Source organism: Copadichromis virginalis, linkage group LG4, assembly GCF_057382275.1.
Source record: "Copadichromis virginalis isolate Kocher_CV1m ecotype Utaka linkage group LG4, C_Virginalis_male_GT1.1, whole genome shotgun sequence".
Taxonomy (NCBI): domain Eukaryota; kingdom Metazoa; phylum Chordata; class Actinopteri; order Cichliformes; family Cichlidae; genus Copadichromis; species Copadichromis virginalis.
The window spans coordinates 21,156,762-21,176,258 of record NC_140621.1 but is presented as its reverse complement, the minus strand read 5'-3'; the positions used below and the strand labels follow the sequence as shown (position 1 = coordinate 21,176,258).

At 39.2% G+C, this 19,497-nt stretch overlaps 2 protein-coding genes across 4 annotated transcripts; both read right to left on the bottom strand.

Annotated features, from left to right (window-relative positions):
- Positions 1–1,754: 1,754 nt before the first annotated feature.
- On the bottom strand, positions 1,755–6,696 carry LOC146711338 (ras-related C3 botulinum toxin substrate 1-like). The gene is made up of 6 exons (XM_085454164.1): positions 6,613–6,696; positions 5,287–5,358; positions 4,743–4,860; positions 4,405–4,467; positions 2,664–2,832; positions 1,755–2,558 (listed from the first exon to the last, which is right to left on the bottom strand). The coding sequence occupies exons 1-6, from the start codon at positions 6,645–6,647 to the stop codon at positions 2,428–2,430; spliced, it is 588 nt and encodes a 195-aa protein (XP_085310290.1). The 5' UTR covers positions 6,648–6,696; the 3' UTR covers positions 1,755–2,427.
- A 1,674-nt stretch (positions 6,697–8,370) lies between these two features.
- Positions 8,371–17,504, bottom strand: LOC146711337 (ras-related C3 botulinum toxin substrate 1-like). 3 transcript variants are annotated; one of them, XM_085454161.1, is made up of 9 exons: positions 17,458–17,504; positions 16,706–16,823; positions 15,841–15,903; positions 12,095–12,318; positions 11,186–11,257; positions 10,814–10,931; positions 10,271–10,333; positions 9,028–9,187; positions 8,371–8,920 (listed from the first exon to the last, which is right to left on the bottom strand). In XM_085454161.1, the coding sequence occupies exons 4-9, from the start codon at positions 12,127–12,129 to the stop codon at positions 8,790–8,792; spliced, it is 579 nt and encodes a 192-aa protein (XP_085310287.1). In that variant the 5' UTR covers positions 12,130–12,318; positions 15,841–15,903; positions 16,706–16,823; positions 17,458–17,504; the 3' UTR covers positions 8,371–8,789. The 3 variants fall into 3 exon arrangements, with proteins under 3 accessions (XP_085310287.1, XP_085310288.1, XP_085310289.1); XM_085454162.1 differs by lacking the exons at positions 15,841–15,903; positions 16,706–16,823; positions 17,458–17,504 and adding an exon at positions 12,461–12,832; XM_085454163.1 differs by lacking the exons at positions 15,841–15,903; positions 16,706–16,823; positions 17,458–17,504 and adding an exon at positions 12,470–12,832.
- Between the last annotated feature and the right edge of the window lie 1,993 nt (positions 17,505–19,497).

The window sequence follows — 19,497 nt, the reverse complement described above, 5'->3', positions numbered from 1 at the left end:
TTGTGGGCAGTCTGAGGTACACCTGTGCACTACTCATGATGTCAGATCAGCATCCTGATGTGGCACACCTGTGAGGTGGGATGGATTATCTCAATATAGCAGATGTGCCCACTACCACACATTTGGACTGATTTGTGACCACTGTTTGGGAGGGATGGTTATATTGTGTATCTGGAATGAATTTTAGGTCTCTACGTCCATCCCATGGGGAATGGGAGCAGTAACAAAGGTGTTGCGTTTATATTTTTGTTGAGTGTAGATAAAACGATGTCTGTTAGCACCAACCAAGCCTATTCTATACTTGGACAAGTTGGCATAAAACATGCTCTAAAAAACAAAACTTAAATATAATTTTACAGAAAGTGTCAAGACTTTGAGTTTCTTTTAAGAGTGGGGCTCAATACATTTAGTGCTCCACTTTCATTCTCAACTGTAACAGTTACAAATTGGTGACGAGCCCTTACCTTAACCCGAATCTAACTCAAACTTTAACCCTCAAAAAAACATTAGGGTCAGTCAAAAGGTTTACAAAATTTCTTTATATCTCTGATGGTCAAAAACTGATGATCACTGGCCCATCTACAGAGTAGAACTGCTTTAATTCTTCATTGCACAGATTCACCAAGGCACTGCAAACATTCCTCAGAGAATTTCAGCCATATTGATATGATACTTTCACACAGTTGCTGCAGATCCACGATGAGACTCTGTTACAGGAAAAATGATTCTATGTTTCTTTACCTTCTTTTAAATGTACAAAGATGCCCTTTGTCTATGGTTAGATTAGTTTAGAATTATCCTTTTAGACTTTCCCAGCAAAGACATATTGTTTTGGGACATATTGTTTTAGATTGTTTTATCTCTCACAGCTTTCTCCCAGCTCTCTGCTGACGAGACTAGCGCCACATATGGAGTTGTTTATTTTATCTGTTTATTATTTTCTTATCCTGTTCTCACTGTCTCTGTGATTTGTGCCTATAAAAATGCCAAGCCTCTGTTCATGGTCGTGAGTTGTTCTTTGCAGCTCACCCGTGCGCACGTTAAAGCATAAAAAGTAACCTTGTCTCATTGTGTCTTTATTTCTCCTGGGTTTTTTACAGAGTTTTCTCCCAACAGACTCTCATTCTACCACATTCCAAAAGTGCTCTACTCAACTGAGATCTGTGGAGGGCACTGAAGTGCAGTGAACTCACTGACATGTTTGAGAAACTACTTTGAGATGATTTGAGCTTTGTGACGAGGTGTGTTATCCTGCTGGAAGCAGTCGGAAGATGGGTATGCTGTGGTCATAAAGAAGTGGACTTGGTCAGCAACAATACTCAGGTAGACTGTGGTGTTGGTACTCGGGTGTGTGAAGAAAATTGCCCCCACACCACCAGCAGCATCAGGATCCATCCATCCATTTGATATGTACTGCTTATCTGGTTTCAGGTTGCAAGGGAAGAAGTTTAAGCAGAGTAATCTGGTTCAAACAAGTAACGTAAATCAGTTTTCTTGCTTATTCTGATTCTCCGGTTGAGCTTCAGGGAAGTCGTCTTGAGCTTATTTGTCTGTAAGGACTGTCTGGATAGATTTTGTGTTGATGAGCAGTTGAGTGTATATTAATGAAGATATTTCTGAGACAGTGTCATTAATTGATTTTTTCTAAAAGCATAATGCAAAATATATTTTTAAGTGTTATTCTTGTGGTTTAATATGTTGCCCAAAACGTACATCTAATCTTATTTTATTGCTCTAACTAATTACATCAGTGATCGGGAGAAAAATGTACATTTTTATTTACATTAAAATATGTTCGAATAATGGTGAATCTTTATTTTTTCAGTGTGGTATAAATGAAAGATTCACAAGAATAAGTGAGTCAGCAACACTTCAGCCATTTTTGCCATTTTGGCTCAAAGGAAAACAAACAGAACCTGTTTTAGGGGAATTTCTTGGCTTTAAAAAACAAAACAAAAGAGCACAATAGCTTTTCTTCATAAAGCTAAGCGTATACAACATTCATTTCTCTCTGCTTCAGACTTCATTTACTTCATGGGAGTGAATTAACATGAACCATTAAGGCAAATAATTAATTACCAGTAAAGACGTTACTCCAAACTTCACAGGTGGTTAGTTCAAGTTCAAGCTCTTTGTTGACACGCCTGCTTCCATAGAGAGAAAGTGGCGTTTTTAACTTATAAATGCTTGATGTGGTTGAGCAGGAAACAGCAGCCGACTGTCAGCTGTGTTTTAAAGAGACAACAGATCAAAGAATTTCTTTTCGGCTAAAATACAGCATGTGTACAGTCTATTTGAAAACATTTCTACTACCAAAAATCAGTATACACTTTTAGGAAGCAATGTCTCCTAAAATTGACCTTACAACTGTATAACTGATGCACACATTGAAGGACAGAATCTGAAATACACTGTTTCAGTGAAGTCTTAGAGGAGAAGGCACTTCTTTGTCTTCTTGGTGATAGGTGGAGGGGACACGGCAATCCTGATGGCCTCATCAAACAGAGTTTTAACACCACGTTGAGTCAAAGCTGAGCACTCCAGGTACTTGACAGAACCTGAAGACAGGAAACAGAGAGCCAGATTCCAGGTTTATTACTGGAATCTGCCGTCTTCCGTGATGATTTAAAAGAAAAAGTATTAGAGATAACTGAAGCCATTACCAATCTCTTTGGACAGGGCCAGTCCATCAGGGTAGTTAATGGGAGAGATATTAGTCTTCTTCTCCTTCTTGTGCTTCTCTAAAGCGTCTTTGTCATCTCTCAGATCCATTTTGGTCCCCACGAGGATTATGGGAGTGTTCTGACAATGGTGTCTCACCTCATGAATCCACTGCAAAGAGACAATGTTTATGAGTTTAACTTCCCAGCTCGGCCTGCACCACCTTGAACACTTTATTTTATTGAAGCTGCAGCTACTTCCTATTTGCATTGTCATTCTTTTGATTTTTGGTGAATGAATCATGTGGAGCATTCCTAAATGGAGCTTGTATGTTCTCCCTGTGCTTTTGAGGGTTTCCTCCTACAACTCAAAGACATTTATGTTGGATTAAGTGGTGAATCTAATTTGGCTGTAGGTGTGGATGTGAGTTCGACTGGTTATTTGAAGGCTTTAACTCTAAATGTTACAAAATAATGCTTATTACCTGGCTACAAACATACAATGCCATACAGTTGATACATTATTTAAAAAATAAAAAACAAAAGAAGTTTCTTTTAAAGGGGGAAGACGGGAGTAAGACACCTTTGAAATCCAAAGCCAGAGCAATAGGTCAGCATTGGTACACATTAGATTATCTAAAATAACTGTGATAAAGCAATTGCCCCTAAACCTAATAACTGGTAGTGCCATCCTTGGCAGCAAGAACTGCAATCAAGCATTTGTAATAACTGCCAATGAGTACTTCACATCACTGTGGAGGAATTTTGACCCACTCTTCTCTGCCGAATTGTTTTCATTCAGCCCCACTGGAGGGTTTGCAAGCATGAAAGCCCTGTTTAAGGTTACCTAATCATCTCAGTCAGGTTGAAATCCAGACTTTGACTCCAAAATCTTAATTTTGTTTCTTTGAGCCATACAGAGGTGGACATGCTGGTGTTTTTTGGATCATCGCCCTTCTGTATAATCCAAGACCTCTTGAGTCTCAGGGCATGAACTGATGGCCAAAAATTCTTCAGGATTTTCTGGTAGAAAGCAGAATTCATGGTTCCATCAATTGCAACAAGTTGTTCAGGTCCTGAAGCAGCAAAGCAGCCCAGACCCTCATACTAGCACCACCATGTTTGACTGTTGGTATGATGGTGTTCTTATGAAATGCTGTGGGTCTTGGGGATCATCCAGATGCTTTTTGGCAAATGTGAGACGACCATTTGTGTTCTCAGCAGTGATTTCCACCTTGGAGATCCAGTCTGCTACTCCTGGCTGCTTGCAGTGGGCTGCTTAGTTGGCATATGTCACACTTCAGAGTACTCACACTTAGTAAAAAAAACTTTTTTATTAAGAGAAAATATGCCTAACCTAATTTTGATGGCACATTTTAAAAGTAAAAAAATGCTAAATATTTTGTCGCCCTTTTCCACTTTCTTGTCGTTTTCTGGTTTTATGAAAACTCACTACTTAATAGAAATTAACTGAGACATTATTCACTAATAAAATTAATTTGTAGTTGCGGTTTCTACTTTCCATCATGATAGAATCCTTTGGGACATATAGTTACATTTTTCCTTTGAATTTATGGTTAGGTCTTGATCCACAGCAGCTTGTGCTTGCTTTGCAGCACAGGCACAATATAAGTAAATGTCATGATATTGATATGACAGTACTGACACTGTCAGTACTTCATTAGTAAAACCTTAATAGGATGACATTGTGCAGCCACCTTTCCATAATATAGCGACTACTCACCTTATTACGGACATTTTCAAATGACGCAGGAGACACGAGGGAAAAGCAGATGAGAAAAATGTCCTGGTAAGACAAAGAAAGCAAAACAGTCAGAGCCTCAATTCTTTATATTTTGAAAATCAGTGAAAAAGCTGCCAATGTCCAACGGAAAACTTAAAGACCTTCAGAAAGCATGGAGAACTACTGCTGAAGACCACTTTTAAAAAAAATCATAGGAACATCTTACTTCACTGGAAGTGAAATATAAAGAACTAAGGAGTGACTCAAATCTTTTGCACAGTAATGTAAGTGAAGTATAGCACAACATTGTGTAATCTTTCTTTTTGTGGTCGTTGTACCGTCTGTGGGTAGGAAAGGGGGCGGAGTCTGTCATAGTCTTCTTGTCCTGCTGTATCCCAAAGGTTCAGGCTCACCGGCTTCCCATCGAACAAAACATTGGCGGAGTAGTTGTCGAACCTGACAGAAGTGATGAAGCACAAATAAACCAAACCCTTCTGGCTTTATATAGACTGTCAAAATATAACTACTGAAAAAAACAACTGAAGTGGAAGTTGATATCTTATCTGCCTTATTGTAGACTTTTATGGCATCTGCTCTCTTAAATTTCACTCACTGGGAAGCTTGTTTATCAATGACTTCATGCCACAGTTACAGTAACAGCTAAGATCAGAATGAGATAGGCTGAAGGGTTTCCTCATAACATCCTGTAACATGTATTTCTGGTCTAGTTACAGTCCACTGCTGTGATTGTAAGCTCCTCTGCAAGCCAAATTTTCATATGCACTGATTTTAAAGGAGGGTGGAGCCTGATCACTGTTTGCTAATCTTGCTTTAATAAATAAATAAATAAATACTCACTGCACTGCAAAGTGAGATACTCACACTGTGGGGATGTACTCTCCAGGAAAGGCTTTGGTGGTGTAGTTGATGAGCAGACAGGTCTTACCTACTTCTCTGTAGGTGAGAAGAAGCTGGATTAGCATTTACTGAGAGAAGGCAAAAAAACAACAACAATGCTGTGTCTGAACTGATGGACAATCAACTTTGTTACACTGGACTCAGGTTGCCAAAACTATTTAGGCAGGCACACAGCCCCTCCCCTCACTGGCAGCTGAACATATGAACAGTAGCTGACATCCACATTACTGAACAACACTTATCACAACACGACAGTTATCAGAAGTATCTGGTACACATGTGAATGCTAGCTGTTTAACTATCAGTAAATGTTAGCATTAAAGTAGCAGCTATAGCTAATCATAACACAGTAACTTTAATGTGGGAGCAGATGTTATCAGTTGTGTTATACAGTTATTTTAATAAACAGTGTTAATATAACAACATAACACAGTTATAGTAATGTGCAAAAGTCCTGAGTAATCATTTCTTTATAGTTTGAAATGAATATGGGATGTAGCAACAGTTTACTGAAACATGCACAAATGTACAAGCCCAAAAGCCAATATTTGATGACCTGAACCTGTTGCGACTGATTTACAGTCCAGTTCTTGTGTAAATTACTGACAGCCACCATGCGAAAAAGATTATGTCTGATGCGGCTTTGGCAAACAGTAACTGATCAGCTGAAGGGCCAGACCCATCTCCTTGCTGGATTTGTTTTTTCTGTCTTAAGGCCATGACTTTCAGATATTTTTCATCTGTTGTAGACAGTGTGGTTTTTTGCCTTTATTTGTTCTCCCCTTTTCCAGTTTCCCACCTGTCTCAGGATAAGAAAAATCTTTCTTTTCTGAATTGCCTTGAAAGCCAGATATGAAGAATATAAATAAAAACTTGTCACCAGAAGCATGGCAGCCAAAAAGTAGTGATGTTTTTTTGTCTTTCTTGCACTACAACAGAAAACTTTAGTAGTAGCATGACAATCCTAAATATCTAGCTAATGTAATGAAAATGGACTGACTCTTCACTGCCTCTGAGCACTCAAAGCCTTGTTCACTCATTCATACAAACACCTTTTTCTGTGCTTTCAGTGTAACATTTACACTCAGGTGGACACATCGGAGAGCAACTTGGATTTTATATCTGGCCTAAGGGCATTTGCACACAAACTGGAGCACCCGGGGTTAACCCAGCAACCTCCCAATCAGTCGGTGACCTGCTCTACCTGCTCTGAGCCACAGCCATCACATTTTACAGGTAAAAACTAGGTGTAAAAAATAAAATAAAGTTATATTGAGTAAGTGAACTCACCCGTCTCCGACGACGACACACTTAATGGTCTGCATTGCGCTGCAGCAACTGGAGGAATGCTGTCAGCCCAGGAGCTTATTTCTTATCATGCTTCTTTGCGTTTACCTTGAAAGTCGGATGCTGGCGCTGGGGCTGGGCGTGTCGTCAGTGTTACAGTCAAAGCTAGGAAAACAGGTTTTTTGCTCCATGGTAAGGTGGAGCCCTCCATCCATCCATCACTAGTTGTGCGCTTAAAATATAACCATTGAAGCCGATATTCAGCAGCAGTGGTACTACAGAGAGTATTGCCATTTTAATATTGTTTGCATGCACTGTTGTCCATCTTGGGTTCTGAAGTTGAGAGAAATAGGACTTCTCCCACCTTCTTCCTTCTGCAGCTCCTTTTAGCGGTCTCCATTTGTTGCTCCTTCTACACCTTCCATGCATCTTCTCTGCAGTCTTCCTCTTTTCCTCCTGCCTCTCAGCTCCACATTCAGAATCCTTTAACTTCTCTGACTTTCCAAGTGGAAATTCTGACTTGAGGGAAATTCCAGCTGAAATGTTGATTTGTAGTCCAGATAACTTGTATAATATATATATATATATATATATATATATATATAACTCAATATCTTTAATGATTTTGCCCATTGAGATCTGATTTGTTTTTAAAGTGTTCCTTTATTTTTTATTTTTTTAGCAGTTAATACAAATGTGTATGTGTGTAAACCAATACTCATATAATAATAGTTGTTGTTCTGATTTGGTGCCGTATAAATAAAATTGAATTGACTTGAATATAGTTTAGGAATTTTACACTTAAAGACAGTACAGCGAGCAGCTAGACACAAATACTGACAGCTTACTTTAATTAATACATTTGACTAGTATAATCAAATGTTTAATCCCAACTCACCAAAAGCCCAGCAACCTAAAACTATAGGTGTCATTTTTTATTTTATTTACACTACTATAAATTATGTTTGTTATCGAGACCTAGATATTTCGCTAGTCACGAAAAAAAAGGCGTGAAACAAACTAACATTAAGTGAACTCACCCGCCTCAGACAGCAACACTTTTAATGCTCTGCATGGCGCTGCAGGAGCTGCCATCCTCACCTGTCCTCCCCAATCCTCTCCACTTCCTCCTTCACTACATCCGTGGATCTTCTCTGTAGTCTTTCTCTTTTTTCCTGCCAGACAGCTCCATATTTGACATCCTTTGACTTCTTGGACTTTCCGAGTAGCAAATCTGACTTAAGGGGGAAATTCCTGTTGAAATTCCAACTCGGAGCTCCAGATATCTTCATAACTATAACTTGAGATAATATTATCTAGCATTTAACATGAGCTTACTCATAAATTATGAAGCACAACAGCAGCCACCACATCTGAGATATTTAAAAAAGCCAATATGAGTGGACGGGTCGATAGTGTGACAGGATTGAAACTTAAATGTGTTTTTCTACTCTAAATTCAACATTTTGCTGCTGTTTCATCAAACAGTAACCATGCCAGTGCAGACATACTCATCTCGCCCTCACACACACACACACACACACACACACACACACACACACACACACACGCACACGCACACATCACTCCTCATCCTCCTCCCTGCTCTGCTGTTTTGTTGTTGTCACGTGACTAAGCTGCCTCAAGCAGACACAAGCTCGCTGCAGTGCATGAGAAATGGAGATATTCTATGGCTAGTAGTGAAAATGATGTTTCATCAACACAAGCACACTTTCCAGGTAAGCACATTTAAATTCCAGGTCTTCAAGAATGTTTCAATTTTATTTGTCACATACACAGTTATAGAAGTATATCGTACAGTGAAGTGCTCAGACTGACTGTACAAGTAAAGAGGAAGACATAATAAAGATGAATTCAAATAACTTTTTGAATAATAGCTATCTAATATAAATAACTAGAAGGGCAACCACGGTCTAGGGGTGAGTACTGGGTAGCTGAGTAACTTGTGGGGTGGGGCAGCCAACAAGTGTTCCCATCAAGCAACCAAGTATTAGTGACAGTGTATTGGTATAACTGTTACATGGAAACATGGAAACTGTTATGGAAGGACAGAAATACATTGTTTTTGTCCATGTGTACTGGTGTTTTTCTTGTATTTCTTCAGCCACCCTCACCAGTAGCAGTCACGTTCCCCTGTAACAGTTCCAGTGAAGGAAGTCTTAGAGGACAGAGCATTTATTTGCCTTCTTTTTGATGGGTGAAGGGCACAGGACAGCCCGAACGACTTCATCAAACACAGTTTTAACGCCACGTTGCGTCAGGGCTGAGCACTCCAGGTACTGGACAGAACCTAAGGACGGGAAAAAGAAGGCAGCTGGTTTATTACTGGAATCTGCTGTCTTCCATGAATTATAATTAACCATTTAAAAAAGTATCAGAGATAACTGAAGCCATTACCAATCTCTTTGGACAGGGCCACTCCTTGAGAATAAGTAATTGGAGAGATTTTATTCTTCTTCAGCTTCTCCAGGGTGTCCTTGTCATCTCTCAGGTCCAGTTTGGTGCCTACGAGGATTATGGGAGCGTTGGGACAATGGTGTCTCACCTCATGGCACCACTACACAGAGATAACATTTACAATTTAGGGATATAATGTTTTAGATCGTTCAGTGTTATCTTGAACACTTTATTTTATCAGTGCTGCAACTAATTGCCATTTGCATGAGAAGCCTGCTAAAGATGCAAACCAAGAATCCCAGCTGTGCACAAAAACTAGAATAACCAGATTTTCCAATATTTCCAGTCTTTGTTATCCTAACTTCTGTAAAGATCTCTCAAAACTATCTCTGAAAATGTAATTCAGTAAACACTTTTTGATAGAACTGCAAATAAACAATGCACCATTTTGCCCCAAATCCTGATCCAGTAAAACTCTTGGCTATAAGGGGGAAACCTCTGCGCAGCCAAACACACCTAGAGTAGGGGTGTGACTTGTGCCATCAGCCAGTGACATTTGCCCACTTGGTGATATGAGTGACTTTTCTGTCTGCTGTTTGGATTGTGACTAATTGACGGTTTCTTGTAAACCTAGTGGAAGTCCTTTTTTGGGGGGGTAAATATTTATCTATTTGGTTCATTACTACGCTACAATAATTCAAAGAATAGGCAAAGTTTGACATCTTCAAGTTCAAAATTTATAGAAAACAAACAAAACTTGGTCTTGTTTGGTGTTGGTCTCTTACACCCTTTCCAATGGAAAGTGGTTATACCGCACATGGTGTTAAACTTAAGTGGGAAACAAGTGTGACACACTGACAAATGTGTCTAATATCAAGCTAAATAATATGTAGACCAGGTCCTCTGCCAGATCTCCCAACACACCCTCACACATTGGGTAAGAATTTGATGACAAATTCTTAAGCATAAGAATTTGCTTAAGTTTATCTTAAGATAAACATTTGTCAGCTGTCTCCACTTTCCTGTGTTCCTTTCATTTTATGACAAGTTGGAATCTGTACTATAATTACCTACACAACTTCCTGTTAGTTACAACTTTACTTTCCATCATATTAGGATCTTTCAGGAACTGTAGCTGCATTTTCCCAATGAGCTTATTGATTAGTTTTCCATCTACAATTGCTTGTGCCTGTTTGGCAGCACAGGCATGAAATGAATGAACAACATGATGTCGACTACTCACCTTATGACGAACGTTTTCATACGAGGCAGGCATCACGAGTGAAAAGCAGATGAGAAACACATTCTGGTAAGACAGAAATACCGAAGTAATCACTGCCTGTAACAACCACTTCCTGTTAAGAAGGGTTTTTGAGTTTTATGCCAAATCTTTAGCTAATAGCTCTTTGGAAATCACCTTGTTTGTGCAGAAATACTTTTTTAAATGTCTGTTAAATTGTTACGTTTGAGATTTTTAGTCAATTCAACTAAAGAAATGGGAATAAATAATGTTTTTGCAACAGGTTTATAGTAACAAAGTGCTGGAAAACACAATTAAAAATCTGTCGACATAACAGTGGTTCATCCCTCAGCTTAAGTTCGTTTTTATACATGATTTTTAAATAAGTAAATAAACACTGTAGAACTATTGCTCAAGAAGACTTAGAAGTGAGATATCAGGAAATGAGGGGAGACTTTTGCACAATAATGTAAGTGAACTATAGCACAACATTGAGTGATTGCTGACAATCAGAACGTAATCATGTTTTTGTTGTGGTTGTTGTACCGTCTCTGGGTAGGAAAGGGGGCGGAGTCTGTCGTAGTCTTCTTGTCCTGCTGTATCCCAAAGGCCCAGGTTCACTGACTTCCCATCCACCATAACATTGGTGGAGTAGTTGTCGAACCTGATAGAAAATGAAGTGCGTAGAAGCTAAACCTTCAGGCTTAATATAAACTGGTAAAACATTACCTCTACTAAAATAAAAAACAGGAGAACAAGGGAAATCGATTGATTTATTGTTTCATTATTCCACTCCTATGATTCTAAAATCCTCTGCAAGGCTAATTTTAATATAAAAAATTCACACGATGTCAAGCGATGCCAAGCATGATTGTGTAAGGATTGTGCAGGAGGATGAAAAACCAATTACTGACTTACACAGAGGGGATTTCCTCTCCGGGAAAGGCATTGGTGGTGTAGCCGATGAGCAGACAGGTCTTACCCACTGCTCTGGAATGAAGAAGAGGCTGGATTAGCATTTATTGAAAGAAGGCAAAAAACTCACCAAAAGTTGTTACTGTTCATCTGGACGTAGCGTTTTCAGCGGGAGAAACGTTTCGTCACTCATCCAAGTGACTTCTTCAGTCTTTTATACGTTTTCCCCAAGCTTATAAACACTCTGTGAATGGCCACTGATCAATGATCATGTAGTTAGTTAGGATTATGTGTTAACTAATTATTTCCACAATAATTAGTTAAATAAAATAAATAAATAAATAAATAAAACAAATAATTAACCACAATTCAGTGGGTTCCACACTGAACTTAGAGGAAAGAAAAGTATTGATCCTATTGCGCTAGTATCAGTCCAATACCAATAACAGAGTGGGTATCGATATTATCGATGTATGTCTTTCTAATCTTTCGCTGAGTGAAGTTAGCTCTTTCTTTTCTCCCTGTGAAATACAACAGCTGGACCTTTAACTAGCAACACACTTTGAGTCAAACTGCACATAAAAAGTTTGTGTGTTTGCTGATGTTTGCTGAGCTGATAGAAACGTTGCATTTGAAATGATCCGCTAAATAAGAAAAATATTACTCCCTTTATGCTCTCTCGTCTTCTGTAGGGCTAGTTAGATGCTGAAGTAACTAACGGACATTAAAAAGCAAAAAACTTCGGCTCCCGACTTCACCACTTCACACGGTTTTGCCTTATATTCATCTCATTTTATGCGACATTCCGTGGTGATTAATTGCCTTTAATGTGTCAGCATCGAGTTTGAAATTGCAGCATCGCTAACCACCTGTAAAATATCAATATTAACTACTTATATGAAATGAACTCACCCGTCTCCAACGACAACACACTTAATGGGTTGCATTGTGCTGTAGCAGCTGGAGAAATGCTGTTAGCCCGGGAGCCAGCCAACAACAGCTCATTCTCATCATGCTGCCTTGCTTTAACCTTGAAAGTTGGATGCTGGTGCTGCGCTGGGAATGTCGTCCGCGTTCCAGTGCTCGGAAAACAGGTTTTTTTTTGCACCATGGTGGAGGCCTCCGCCTATCAGGAGCTACGACAAAGCAAAGCATGTTTTTCGTTGTTGTTGCTGTTGTAACATATTCCTGGATAGAGCCCGCTCGATCATAAGTACACATCAGGTGGTACTAGAGACTTCAAGTATTACAGTTTTGTTATATACTGTTTGCACGCACTGTTGTCACCTCGAGTCACAAGTCGGGATTGGTGGGACTTCTCCCACTTTCTTCCTTCGTCTGTTTCCTTTAAAGGTCTCCATCTGTCCCCACACCTTGCATCCTCTCCTGTCACCCCAACCGTCTGCATGTCCTGCTTCGCTACATCTACGGATCTTCTCTGTGGTCTTCCTCTTTTCCTCCTGCCAGACAGCTCCATATTCAGCATCCTTTGACTTCTCGGACTTTCCAAGTGGAAAATCCGAATTTAAAGAGAATTCCAGTTGAAACTCCCTTTTGGAGGAGCTCCAGATAACGTCATAACTTTTAATGCGAGTTGACTCATAAACTTCCTGGATATATTCCCATATTTCACGGGCTGCTCCGGAAGTAGCAGCAGCAACCGCTTCTGAGGTTTAAAAAATTTGCCGCGCTTGTATTGTTTTTGTTTCAACTGTGTAACAGTGTTATTATTCCTCCGATAAGGCAAGTCTCTTAATGAACCTTTCGGGCTTTCGTCCTCAACCGTGATGTAGTTATTATTATTTTAACTTTATGTAATGAAGAACATGAAGGAAAAGTGCACCTAAAAGATTAACTCCACACTTAAAGTCATATGCTCATACAAGATTTTATTGGCTTTTTTTTTAAGTGAGGTAATTGAAAACGGATGGTGTCAGATTAACAAAGTGAGTGAATCTAACTTCTGTGTAAACAGGTTATGGCACATGAAAAGTGGAGGCAACAAAACTTCACAGATGGTTACTTCAAGCTCTTTGTTGACAGCAAGGTGACAAGACTGCCTTCATAAAGACAAACTGAAGTTTGTTAGGTGCTAAATATGGTGGAGCTGAATGAACAGCAGCAGGCGGTCAGGTGTGTGTTAAACCTTTGAGATGACAGAGCAAAGGTTTTGAAGTTTTTTTTACTTGTAAAAGCTTGAAATACACACACACATATAGTCAAAACTTTCAAAAAATTTTCAGAAGAATACAAACGATTCTTTGGTCAGTTCCAACTTAAAAAAGTGTGTACCTTTATAAAATCTCAACAAACTACATTGTATCATATACTTTCTTTTGCATATACAGGGAGTGCAGAATTATTAGGCAAATGAGTATTTTGTCCACATCATCCTCTTCATGCATGTTGTCTTACTCCAAGCTGTATAGGCTCCAAAGCCTACTACCAATTAAGCATATTAGGTGATGTGCATCTCTGTAATGAGAAGGGGTGTGGTCTAATGACATCAACACCCTATATCAGGTGTGCATAATTATTAGGCAACGTCCTTTCCTTTGGCAAAATGGGTCAAAAGAAGGACTTGACAGGCTCAGAAAAGTCAAAAATAGTGAGATATCTTGCAGAGGGATGCAGCAGTCTCAAAATTGCAAAGCTTCTGAAACGTGATCATCGAACAATCAAGCGTTTCATTCAAAAAAGTCAACAGGGTCGCAAGAAGCGTGTGGAAAAACCAAGGCGCAAAATAACTGCCCATGAACTGAGAAAAGTCAAGCGTGCAGCTTCCAAGATGCCACTTGCCACCAGTTTGGCCATATTTCAGAGCTGCAACATTACTGGAGTGCCCAAAAGCACAAGGTGTGCAATACTCAGAGACATGGCCAAGGTAAGAAAGGCTGAAAGACGACCACCACTGAACAAGACACACAAGCTGAAACGTCAAGACTGGGCCAAGAAATATCTCGAGACTGGTTTTTCTAAGGTTTTATGGACTGATGAAATGAGAGTGAGTCTTGATGGGCCAGATGGATGGGCCCGTGGCTGGATTGGTAAAGGGCAGAGAGCTCCAGTCCGACTCAGACGCCAGCAAGGTGGAGGTGGAGTACTGGTTTGGGCTGGTATCATCAAAGATGAGCTTGTGGGGCCTTTTCGGGTTGAGGTTGGTGTCAAGCTCAACTCCCAGTCCTACTGCCAGTTTCTGGAAGACACCTTCTTCAAGCAGTGGTACAGGAAGAAGTCTGCATCCTTCAAGAAAAACATGATTTTCATGCAGGACAATGCTCCATCACACGCGTCCAAGTACTCCACAGCGTGGCTGGCAAGAAAGGGTATAAAAGAAGAAAAACTAATGACATGGCCTCATTGTTCACCTGATCTGAACCCCATTGAGAACCTGTGGTCCATCATCAAATGTGAGATTTACAAGGAGGGACAACAGTACACCTCTCTGAACAGTGTCTGGGAGGCTGTGGTTGCTGCTGCACGCAATGTTGATGGTGAACAGATCAAAACACTGACAGAATCCATGGATGGCAGGCTTTTGAGTGTCCTTGCAAAGAAAGGTGGCTATATTGGTCGCTGATTTGTTTTTGTTTTGTTTTTGAATGTCAGAAATGTATATTTGTGAATGTGGAGATGTTATATTGGTTTCACTGGTAAAAATAAATAATTGAAATGGGTATATATTTGTTTTTTGTTAAGTTGCCTAATAATTATGCACAGTAATAGTCACCTGCACACACAGATATCCCCCTAAAATAGCTAAAACTAAAAACAAACTAAAAACTACTTCCAAAACATTCAGCTTTGATATTAATGAGTTTTTTGGGTTCATTGAGAACATGGTTGTTGTTCAATAATAAAATTATTCCTCAAAAATACAACTTGCCTAATAATTCTGCACTCCCTGTAGACTCTTGGTGTGGATTTGAATGGTTGCCTCCAAGTTAGATAAAGTTCCTTCCATATATTTTCTGTCACTTGTCCAGACCTCCCACCCCAAAGCTACCTCCTCAGGCTTATCTGTGGGGAACACCTAGGCATTTTCAAGCCGGCCAAGAAATGCAATCTCTTCAGTGTGTCCTGGATCTACTCCAAGGAAGTACATCCCTGGAAGACTTTGTCCACGAGGCACCCTGGAGGCATCTTAGTCAGGTTGCCTTAACTACCTCAGTTGACTCCTTTTGATGTAGAGGAGTGGCAGCTTTACTCTGAGTCACTCCCAAACGACTAAACTCTGCACACTATCTCTAAGGGTGAGGCTAGCCTTCAAAGAAAGCTCATTTCTGCTGCTAAAATCTGAAATCTCATTCTTTCAGTCACTACGCAAGCTTGTGACGATAGGTGAAGGCAGGGACACAGAATAGTAAATCAGCAGCTTTGCTTTCATGCTCAGCTCTCTTCACTACAACAGACAGGTACAGTGTCCATATCTGCAGACACTTCACCCATTATGTGACATTTCCAAAATTTCCACTCTTTAACATGTCAGGATCCTTCAGGCAATATTACTGTATTTTTCTATTATTTATCAGGTTTCCATCTACAGAACAGGCATAAAATGAGTAAACATCATGGTACTGACACTGAGAGCTGGACTAGTAAAACCTAAACAAGCTAACCCCATAAAAAAATCTTTCCATAATACAGCCACTGCTCACCTTATGACGGACGTTTTCATACGAGGTACAACACACAAGCGAAAAGCAGATAAGAAAAATGTCCTGGTAAGACAAAGAAACAAAGCAGTCAGAACCTAATCTCTTTGTATTTTGCAAAAAAATTGGTGCAGCAATTTATTTAAATGTGCATGCATACACTTGTGGAGTTTACATACTCTGATTATGAACATGACTGTCATGGTAATTTGGGGCTTTTAGTATTTCTTGGAACTGTTATTTTCCAAAGTGGAATGACTGTACAGCATACGTCTTTGGATACTGGCTGTCTTTTCTTATATTCCCCATCAAGGGGATCCCACACTGCTTTAATAATGTTCTGTCAGGAAAGGTTTCTTGACAATCGCCCTTTAACTGAGGTAATTTCTGATGAGGCATTGGTGAATGGCCGATGGATCATCCCTTGAGTTAGGTGCCTTTTTTATTCCTGAATGATTCACGAGTCAGTGTTAAATGGCTTAAGATATAGCCAAACTACAAAAAAAGAAACATTTCTCTAAAGAAATGAGGCAAGGCTCAAGTACGGTTCGAGCCCCGGCTTGGACAGTCTCGGTCGTTGTGTCCTTGGGCAAGACACTTCACCTGTTGCCTACTGGTGGTGGTCAGAGGGCCCGGTGGCGCCAGTGTCTGGCAGCCTCGCCTCTGTCAGGGTGGCTGTGGCTACAATGTAGCTTGGCATCACCAGTGTGTGAATGTGTGTGTGAATAGGTGGATGACTGGATATGTAAAGCGCTTTGGGGTCCTTAGGGACTAGTAAAGCGCAATATAAATACAGGCCAGTTTTACTGTAAGTGAACTTTAACACAGCATTGTGATCTTTTTTTTGTATGTGATCTTTTTTTTGTACCGTCTGTGAGTAAGAAAGTGGGCGAAGTTTGTCATAGTCTGCTTGTCCTGCCGTATCCCAGAGAGCCAGGGTCACTGGGTTCCCATCCACCATAACATTGGAAGAGTAGTGGTCGAACCTGACAGAAGTGATGAAGTGTGAATGAGCTAAACTTAGTTTAATATAAACTGTTAAAACATTACCTCTACTAAAATTTAAAAAACAAAAGAGACACAGAACCTAAATGGAAATCAACCTTTCCTCTTATTTATTTTGCCCTTTAGCGGCTTCTGCTCTCTCTAAAGAAATATTCACTCATTTTTTAAATCTAACTGAACCAAAAGCCTGTGTATCATCCCACAGTTACAGTAATGAGGATGCACTTTCCACAGCTGGAACAGAATCAGATTAGGTGGAGTTTCCTCATAACTTTCTGTAACACATATTTTTCTTGGCTAGTTACACTCTCGACCTGTCCAGGATGTACCCCACCTCTTGACCTATGACAGCTGGGATTGGCTCCAGCCCTGATAAGGATAAACAGAAGTGGATGGATGGATGGATGGATGGATGGATGGATGGATGGATGGATGGATGGATAGTTAGAGTGAACTGCTGTGATTGTTGCCTCTTCCACAAGCCAAGCTCTCACATTATATGATTCTGCAACATGATCCCAGCTTGATCATGAAGTGAAGAGGATGATTGATTACTGACTGCTATTTTTGCATAAATAAATAAATGTTCACTGCACTGCACTTTTGGATACTCACACCGAGGGGATTTCCTCTCCCGGAAAGGCATTGGTGGTGTAGCTGGTGAGCAGACAGGTCTTACCCACTCCTCTGTAAGGGAGAAGAGGCTGGATTAGCATTTATTGGGGAAAGGAAAAAAAAAACAATCATAGGTATGAACTGAGGAGACTGCACCTTTTGTATGGCTGGGGTCAGGTCAGTACCAGTTGTGTTACTTTTCTAAATCCCTGATCGATCTAATCATTTGGAATGTGCAATGCCTTGAAACAGTATTTGTACACCCTGAACTTTTCCACAATTTGCCATGTTACAATGACAAAATGAAAGGGATTTTATGTGATATACCAGCAAAAAGTAGTGCGAAATTGCTTTCATAGTATTCTACATAATATTGTACATTTAAAAATATCTTAATCTAACATACAATGTGTCATAATAGAATTTTCCATTCTGAAAACACCATCACCAAAACAAAGGAATCCATCAGACATAGTACTACACGTTGCTGTGTTTGTGTCTACAAAGTGTTACTACATGAGACAACCTAGAAAATAATGTAAAAACCACAACAGCATAAAATGCTGTCGATTTAAAAACTAATAAATAAATAAATAAATATTCCTCTATATTCTCAAGAAAACTTCCTGCTTTGATTATTTTTCTGCTGATGCTTCTCCTCCTTTATTAAGTTAAACTGTAGTTTTCCCCCTGAAACAGCGCTGCTTAGTGGCTTCATGAAAGCTGAGGTGGAACGGGATCAGGTGTTCCCAGCACTGTCGTCTATCGCTTTCCCTTTCAGTACTGAGTGAAGCACTTTTGAAAGTGAAAGTCAGTTTGTGGATTTAACGTTTGAGCACACTGTTTGGAGATGCAGTGCTAAAAATCAGAGGCTGGGATGCTGAAAATAAAAATGGTGGATCATAAATTGTTTAGCATATTTATTATTTTTTTGTTCCAAAAAATAAAAATAAAATAAAATAAATAAAAGATATAGCATCCAAAATTGTAGCCTCCCCCCTATCAAGTTTGAAATTATGATATCATGAAAACACCAAACCTTTAGCTAATGTTATATTTAAAGGTAAAAATCAGGTTTAAAACATGAACTAATACCGATTAAATAAACGTACGACAACGCATTTAACGGTAGCCCGAGAGCCAGCTAATCCCAGATCGATGCTCATCATGCTGCTTTCCTTTTAACCGGATGGTCGGAGCGATCAGCACTCATCAAGTCGAGGTCAAGCCAGACGCACCTTGAATTTTCCTGCTCCTCTATTCTTAATATTACGGTACTGGTGCCGTCCAGAAATCCAGAAACCCAATGAAAAACGTCTTTATCCTGTAGCTTTGAATCAGTTTTCATTCTATTTGCAAAAATAAACCTTTACCTTGTGATTAATAAGTAATACAAGTTATTATAATAACGTATTAGACATACATGACAAATTATAAAGCTGTTTTAACAGGATATTTAATATTGCGACATTGAAGAAATATTTCAGTAAATTTTCATTCACGTCTCCCAGCTCACAGTTAAGTGTCATATAACTAAAATAAAACAACACAAAAATAAAAGTCCGTAAATACTCCATCTAATCAATTTATATACAGTATTATTGTATTGCTTCCATAATATTGCACATTTAGAAACATTGTAGTGTTGCATATAATTTGTTATAATGTTATATAATTTTCCATAATCAATAATTCTAATTAAACATTTGTAATTTATATTCTAGGGTCTTACACGTTGAGACAACAGTTGGTGTGGATTGGATCTATGTATATGGAATTGAATTGAATAGTTCTGGTGATGTATTAGTTTCACTGGACTGCTATTCAGGTTTACCCCAATGACTCTAGAGTACTGTACAGTCATTGGTTTACCATGACTCTACATGTGGCGAGTCTTACCTCATATCTGTACAGTTTTAGAAAAAATAAAAAAATAAAAAAAAGCAAAGTTCACTCATATTACATTATCATATGTATAATACTCTCAAATTTATTACTTTTAGAGATGATTGAACAAATCCATTATTCCAGTTAATGGCA